Source organism: Hydra viridissima, unplaced genomic scaffold, assembly GCF_058129835.1.
Source record: "Hydra viridissima isolate aposymbiotic clone 2 unplaced genomic scaffold, HvirCarnegie_v1 scaffold_5, whole genome shotgun sequence".
In the NCBI taxonomy this organism is placed as follows: Eukaryota; Metazoa; Cnidaria; class Hydrozoa; order Anthoathecata; family Hydridae; genus Hydra; species Hydra viridissima.
Genome location: NW_028324304.1, coordinates 16,126,371 through 16,134,941, shown reverse-complemented (window position 1 = coordinate 16,134,941; position 8,571 = coordinate 16,126,371). Strand labels below are relative to the sequence as shown.

The following is an 8,571-nucleotide window of genomic DNA, read 5'->3' as shown; positions in this document are numbered from 1 at the left end:
AAATCATAGAGAAATATTAGAAGAAAGAACTAATAGCTAACATAATTTATCTAATATATTTGTTTTTAAGACATGAATTTTTTTTTTTAACTAATCTTATTTAACTGTATTTATATAAAAATACTTATCCAATTCACAAATTCTATACTTAAGGTTTCATAATAAACAGAGAGACCAAGGTAAATCTAAAATACTTGAGAACCAAAACAATCTGAATACAAAAACCTAATGATGTGTTGGTAATTAAGTTGAATAAGGGGAATAATGTATTCTGTATTTCTGAACAGAAACATAAAGAAAAAGAGAAAAAGATGTAGATCTTTACATAGAAATGTGAGTGCACCAATGTCACAGTTGCTTGGTAACTCATAGTAATGCACATGAGGTTTATTGTAAACAACATCCTGACTTGTCCTTATTTTGAAACACTTTATGAGGTTTATATTTTTCAAGATATTCAAGTTGTTTACTGTTTATGGCTCCTCTTCTATTTTTACGAATGTGGTTCACAGCATCTTCATATTTCATGCCAGCTTCAATTAAGGCAATAGCAACTAAAACAGGTGCCCTTCCTAGACCAGCCACACAATGAATTGCAATTGTTGTTCCTGGATGTTCATGAAAGCGAGACTTTAAGAGCTCTAACCAAGCATCAACTACAGTTCGAGGAGGAGCTGCTCCATCATCAAACTGCCAATCCTAAACAATTTATAGATTAGAATTAAAGTTAACTAAAAACACAAAAAAATATAGTGATATCAAAAACAAATTGATTACTGTGACATTGATTCCTTCTTTTATCAATAGTTCACTATTGTAAGTAGGCTCACAAACTCTTATGACATCATGCACATCACATTTCTTTAACTCCTAAAAATGAATTAGAATATGTAATTTAGTTAGATTGTTTTTTTTTTATAACAAAACTAAGTGTAAAAAAAATAGTAATACAAAAGTATATACCTCAACAAACTGTACAATATTTGCTTTTGAGGGACGATCCATAATTAAAAATCTCATATCTTTATACTCAACTAAACAGTGGCCAAAGTTTGGCAGCATACGGTTTCGTGCAGGCATTCTCATAGCAGTTCAGTTTTAAAATAAATAAATACAATTATAGAAATAATATACTAAATTCCCACTACAACTCACGTTATTGAAGTAATGAGGCTTAAATATAACAGGTAGCTATTGAACAAGGCACAGTTCTCTGATGATATATTAAGTGTTTTGTAAACTTGTGTGATTTTTACAAAGTGTTGGGGAATCAGGAGGATTGTATCAAAAAGATTACATCCGCAAATAACTGATAATAGTCAGTGTTGAGCTTCACACCAATATCCACTATCTTCTGATAAGGAAAGCTCCATACAGGTACAAATGCTCCAGAAGTTAGGAATCTAAAATTTTTAAACTATGCATATATATACCACAGCAAAGAAAATAACTATAAAACGGCTAAACCTTATATTGTGTATAAACTCATTTTATGTATAAATTTTATTAAAAACTTTTATCATGTACAAACATTTTACAGATTTAAACTTTTATAAAATATATAAATATAAAACTAATCACTTTGTTAAATAAAACTTTTATTTTTGTAGTGTTACAACCTATGTAAGAATATACCCATACTATTCTAATGTAAAGATACAACACAACATATACATCAACAAATTATTTTTAGACAGGTAAAGGAGACGATTATTTAAAAAAACAAACATTTTATAGCGTAAATAAAGTTTATTTGAAAAATTATTAAATCTAAATACTAATAAAAACTATTAAAATAGCTAGATATTTTGGTTATAGCTAGTGTTCTAAGATTGCCAATTTAAGAGTTTATACCAACCAAAATTCACTGTACCTAATAAAGAAATGTAAAACCACTTCTTTAAAAAAAAATTACTTACACAGTACATATACTGCATTGACTTTACATAAAAAATTTAACTAAAAAAACCAGTCTGTACCTCATATATACATGGATACAGTAGGCACACCGTGCTTTATTTAGACGTTAAAGAAATAAACTGTTTGCAAATCAAACTCGTTACAAACTAACGTTAACTTACGACTTGTGGTATCAAAAACATTGACTTCCACAAATGATATAAAAGACTTATAAACGAACTCAGCTACTTTAACGCGTCCGTTAAAATACCAGATTGCATAATTTGATATTATGACGACATTTTTTGGTTTTCTGCGCTATAGGTAAATTTCAATATCAACAACAGTTTTATAAATCATTCTCATTTCCTTATGACTAAAATGTCTTTTCGTTTACAAAGTGGAATTTTTTTTTTCTTTTTTTAATTAAAATTTTATTTTCAAACTAGCTATTTATGCGAAAATTTCATTGCTTGAAATTGTTAAAAGACATAAACTTAATTAGTTGAAATCTTAAAAAAAAACACTTCTCAGCATATGAAAATTAAAAAGCTTTTTACATATTAAATATATATGTAACTGGCTTAAACTTTATAATCTTGGTTTTGTTTGCAATTATTGAGGTTAATTACATTCTTAAGCTTACAGCTTAAGCAGGATAACCCAATTGGTTATCCTGCTTAAGCTCTGGTATTTTTGAATATGTAAAAAGCTTTTTTTTCTTGCTCATTCTTTTTTCAAGCTTTTTTTTCTTTCACTTCGAGCACATGCATAAAAAGATATAATTATGAGTTACAAAAAGTTTACTCAAGTTAAGATTTTCGGAATACTTTTTTTTTTTCAATTCCGTCAAATCTTATACAATAAATACCAATAGTGCAAAGAAAGAACATTTTTCAACAGTTTTTTTGGTTTGTTACATACAGTTTTAACAAACAATCTAAAAGTTGATATTAAATGTGAATAAGTATTATTTGGCTAATTACAGAGCTGGATCTACAAAAAAAACATAGCATCTATTGGTTGGCAATACAACTTTGCGCGTTCATTCAAGAATAACTAAAATCAAGAAGAGTCCTCCGTCTTGTAAAAACAAAAACGTTTTCTCCTTTTTTTCTCACTGATTGTTGTTAATACTTATTTATTTTTACGTCTTTTTTAGTATAAATTTTTATTTAAATAATCAATCTACTAAACTCAATAATTTATTAGATTTTTACTATTTCAAGCCAAGAATATGAGGTAGTCATTTTGCGAAAGCCGTATATTTAGGCAGTTCGAGTATTCTTTTGTATACATGCTGATGATTGAATTTAAATTTAAATTTTATTTAACGATTTATCGCTAACGCTTTTTCGTCACAAACTGTTTACAATGCATGCGATTTTGCTCACCAAACGTGTTGAGCAAGTTAATCGCTTCGTTGTTCTCTTTTTAAACAGGTCTAAAGTTGCGGCTTTATTAACCATCCCAAAATCTTCTTGAAAAATATTTTGTTCCTGCGTAAGAGTAACTTTAAGTAAATTATTGAGTATAAGATGGTTCTGAGAGTAATTTGAAAAAGAAATCTTAACTTTCTAATCAAATTACTTATTTAGTTATTGTGAAGTTTTATTTCTATTAATTTATTGCTAGTTTAACTAGGAGCATGTCTGTACTCGGAGAATATTAACACTTGTTTTTTAATCGTTGAAAACGTTTGTTTACGGAAACAACGGAATGTCAATTTTCTTATTAAACACTAATTATGTTTGGTTTTTAAAAAGAAAGAACTTTCAGCAGCCTCATTTCCGTTTAAAATTATGTTTTTACGATGCCGTTTTTTAATTCAATTAAATACAATTTATTTTAATTTCTTCCGAAGATTCTCCTAATAACATTAACTCAGTTCGACTTTCAACTTTAAACATAAAGAAAATATTCTTGTTTTTTTTTTTATATATTAACTTTTCAACAATGTAAGAATATAAACCAAAATATGCGAGACAATATGCAAAAAATTCATAAAATAACGTTTGAGTTTATTCAAATAATAACTTTTACTCAAATGAATTAAATCACGAAATTTTGTTTTCTTACTTTCATGAATGGGGTGCACTCACACCCTGATGTGAATAAATAAATAGTTTTTTAACTTATGACTAATTGTTTTATTACACATTACAACATAGGGAATTTGACAGACTATATTTTCATTCCCCTGTTGAGGACTCTGTTACGTATTACGAAGCAGACAGCTCGGAATGCTTAACATTCGTATAAGCTTTCGGAAAGCTTAATCAGCTTTCAGATTCATTCCAGAATGTTAAGAACGCATTTTTAATAGCTGACAAATAAACAACAACAAAAAATAAAACCTCTTGGTTTAAGTTAACAAAGTATTTTCATTTTTTAAATTCGACCTATAACAGGTAAGATTTATGTTACAAGCTATTCTTACGCTCCAGTAATTTAATCTATCAATAGAGATCCTAAACCTGCTAATTAAAATTTTCACTCTCTTTTTTTCTATTTAATTGCAGATTAAAAAAAACCTAATGTAACTGTGCTTTTTTTAAACATTTTTTAATGACACATTTTCGAGCGGAAGTACTAATTGTTATTTCGGCGGAAAGTACCTTTAACACACTTGTGATTTCTAAGTAATCTGCAATGAAAGAACAATCTTGTCTTTGTTTTTGCAAAGAAAAACATAATTTGCTGGTAAACGCAAATTACGCGTTCAAACGCAAATTTGAACGCTTGCAGTTAAATGACTTTTTAGCTTATAGTGAACCAAGTTCGAAAGTTAAACCCCTTATTTCCTTCGGGAATTTTTATCTTCTTAAAAAGAACTTCAAAATGTAGAGATATTGAGAGTTTCATAATTTTATGTACTTCTTTTAGATAACTATGTACGATTATTGAAAATGCAGATCTTGTTTGACTGTACAATCTAAACCGTAAAAAATGCGATAAAAATAAATGTTAATTTTAATTAAAAACTTACTGTCTGATTTGTTTAAATTGCTTAGCGTATTTTACTTTTGTTTTTATTACTTACATTTAATCATTTTAGACTTAAGGTGTTAAAGCGAATTTTTTATCAAATTGATCTAATATCAATAAAATCACTTGGTTTTATTGATATTAGATCAATTTGATGAAATATTATATGCCTCGATAAGTCAGTCATGCGCCTGTTCGGTATTACCAGGCGCATTTTGTCTTTTGGGTGCCATACTTGGGTGCCATTTGTCCTCCTCTTTTTATTAGTACATTATATTATAAATGTTTTGGGTGCCACAATTTGGCGCCAGCCCAACATAGGGAAACCCACAAGTACTGACATAGTCGTGCTTGATATAGTTTGTTTTTTCCTCGAAGTGCTTTACGATTGCGATACATTTTTCTCCGCATTTTCTTGCTCTTTTTGCTGCTTGAGTAGTGTTTATTACTGTGAAGTTGAAGTTTTTTCTAATAGTTTCCGTTACTTCAATATCTGATTCTTAAGAGTGCGTAACCGAGGCCATAAGATAGATAACTAGTACCAGAATTACAGCCAGAATAACCTTTTGTGCGTGTGCTATTACGATTGATTCTATTGATGTGTGTAAGTAGGTTATAAAAACCTCTCGAGGCGTTACATTTTCTTTTAAACCTTCTAGGTCTACCACCATTCATATGTGGATTTCTCCCCATTTGATTTTTATTTATTATTGCACATGACTGACTTATCGAAAAAACTTTATGCTATCTTAAGTTTATTAAGCTAGCATAAAATTTTTTCATATTTTAAATTGGACCTCTATGATGTGTTTAAAATCTTGACTTTGTTGAATAATTTTGAATTACATTGATTTGTGTGTTACAATAATTAATCATAGTGTACGCTTTTATCTGCTAATAAAACAAAACAATCTCTTTTTGCTTTTTATTTGATCAAAACTAATTTTACTTTTTTTTTTAAGTGGTTTTCTCTAATCATTCAAATGGCCTAACTTTGTCATGAACAGTGCAGAAAGACCGTTTGTGATCTGCATGAGAAAAGGTGACCAGGAATTGTTTTACGCTTATATCAAGAAAATTCTTCAATTCATTCAAAGTGACGGAAATTTTAAAGATGCTAGAATGCCATTAGTTACCTGTGTCACCTGCAGAAGAAAAACGTTTGAGAAACAATTAGGATAAGTTTAAAAGACTAAATTTTCCGTTTATATGTATATCAAAGAAAAACAAACAAAAAAAAATTTAAAGCTGTGTATCATAACTGATATAGCTTTTTTTTTTCACAAATGTAATTTAGAAGCATTCAGGAGTAATTAGAAATATTCAGGACTATCTGAAAAGAATGCTCTCTTTTTCAGTGGTATTCCGAAAAAATGAATGTTCATTTAATAAGTTGAGTTCAGAATTCAACATGAAGAACAAAGGCATACTTGATTTCTTTGTTAGAAGATAAAATAAAAATAAACATGCGAACTTAACTAGTGAAAAAGAAAAAGGCAAAGTTTGTATGTTAATTACTCAATATTACCCTAAATTTGAAAGAAATTCATAAAAGATAGATTTATAATTCATTACAAGAAATGGCTCCAGATGGAATTTGTCCTGACTAAACCCCAAGATGAAGAAAGGAATAGAATTTGCAGGAAGTTCAGTAAAAGATGCACTTGAAGTAGTAGTTTATGTTCCCAGTAAAGGAACCACTGGTACATCAAAAATGGAAATACTGTAAGACGAGCATTCTAAAGCCATAAGACTTTCAACTCCGAAATATTTGGAGTTGGAGAAGATTTGATTAGATATTTCTACATTATCCTTTATATCTTGCGCATTAAGAACCCTATAGATCAAGATGAACTGAAACTATAATTTAAAAGTACCTTCAAGACATTTTATACCATATTTTTAATAGTATCCTATTCTTTCTGTAGCCAGCGAAATAATTATGCATTCACACCATGTTGTAAGAGACAAACCTGCCCCAATTGGCCTCTTGTCTGATACTCCTCAAGAAACTAAAAACAAAGACGTTAAAATTTACTTGGAACGCTTTAAAAAAGCTTTTTAAAGGAAGCTAACTAATGAAGATGTAATGAGAAGATAGCTCTACTCCTCAGACCTATTCATCACTTCTATGAGAAGAAGCTTTAAATCAAAGAAGGAACAGGAATTACCTGAAGAATATTTGAACCTTTTTCTGTAGCTTTTAAAATACATTTCTAATACATTTTTCTAAATTATCTTAATAACCTTCTTAATATTGTTATGTGTCTTAAATACAGTGGAGACTTTTCTAAAGGAATAGTTCAGTAAAAATCAGGTATGAATCATTTGTCACGTGTTTCATTCTTACTTTCCTAATGATTGAACACAATTGTCTAAATAAATATTTTCTTACCTAATATTCTATATAAAAATTTAACAAAATTAAACTTAGCAGAAGTTGAAGACGAATGATCTTAAATAATTGCAGAACAAATGATGGAAACAAACATTTTTGTAGAACAAACAACGCACGATTAAATGTTGGTCTCGCTAACTATTTTAATTCTTTTGTAGATTAACCTTTTTAAAGTCAAATCATACTTATTGCATATTTCAATAAAATTATCCATGTTATTTATTTTTCATATTGCATCATGGTTTCGCAATACAATAACAGATTATGAAATTATTACAAAATAAGGCACGTTTTAAGGCTTTTAAATCTAAAACTGTCAAATCTAAAGAATGAGTCATAACTTTAGTTTTTATTGTGACACTTCTATACATTTTCTTTTAGGTTGTCATCACCCAAAAATTTAAATCGCAACCAATCTGACAACCTGAAACTATTTTGGCATTATAAATCGAAAAACAAAAGTTTGTGTTAAATTAACACACAAAAAGAATACACCAAAATTAAACGTTTTATCATTATTTCGTCGAATTTAATGAAATCCATTTCTTTATCCCGTTGATGATTGAGTTGTGTTTTGAAAAAAAGACGTTGATGATTGAGTTGTGTTTTGGGCGTGAATGAGGCACATTGGCTACTGCAATCCCACTCCGCAAAGCTGTGTTAAACAAGCTCATTTCTTCCTTAATCCCGTACAAAATAGGCAGAGTTTAAACAAAATTATCAATAGAACATCAGAATACAATACTTTACCAGCTGCAATTCATTAGCCTAAGAAAGTCTCCACTTCATGGTGGCTAGAGGTCAGCCCATATGGAAACACTCCACTTCAGATTGCTCCGGCAGGATAAACAATGGGAAAGATTAAGGGTAGAATGGAAGAACCGAATTTCAAGTTTGAAGTCATACTTCAAACCTGAAGTACGACTTGAGCCCACAAGCGAAGTTAAATCGCGAAAGTTTATCGCTTTTCAAATCTGACTTCAAACTAGAGTTGAGAAAGCAAAAATATTTTCTGAATGCAAGAAGCGTACTTGAAATTTTAAGTCAGCAGGGTATCTCATAAAAGCAACATGGTTTTTATAACAACATTGTAATGCAAATTAAAATATGGATAAGCTATTTTTGTTTCATAAAAACATATTACTTTATCCATATCTTTAGAAGTTAACCACATTGTTAAATTAAAATAACTGTGGTTAAAAAATTTTTTCATCTCATAAACAGTAAAGATTTTTGGAAAAATTAGAAACTATGACAAATATTGTGGAACTTCCTTGCTAAGTTAA

The 8,571-nt window shown here is 29.1% G+C and overlaps 1 protein-coding gene across 1 annotated transcript; it reads right to left on the bottom strand.

Annotated features, from left to right (window-relative positions):
- Positions 1–258: 258 nt before the first annotated feature.
- LOC145188992 (protein tyrosine phosphatase type IVA 1-like) lies at positions 259–2,045 on the bottom strand. Its single transcript, XM_080065521.2, has 4 exons — positions 1,920–2,045; positions 964–1,403; positions 778–870; positions 259–699 (listed from the first exon to the last, which is right to left on the bottom strand). Exons 2-4 carry the CDS (start codon positions 1,084–1,086, stop codon positions 388–390), a joined length of 528 nt encoding a protein of 175 aa, XP_079921647.2. The 5' UTR covers positions 1,087–1,403; positions 1,920–2,045; the 3' UTR covers positions 259–387.
- Between the last annotated feature and the right edge of the window lie 6,526 nt (positions 2,046–8,571).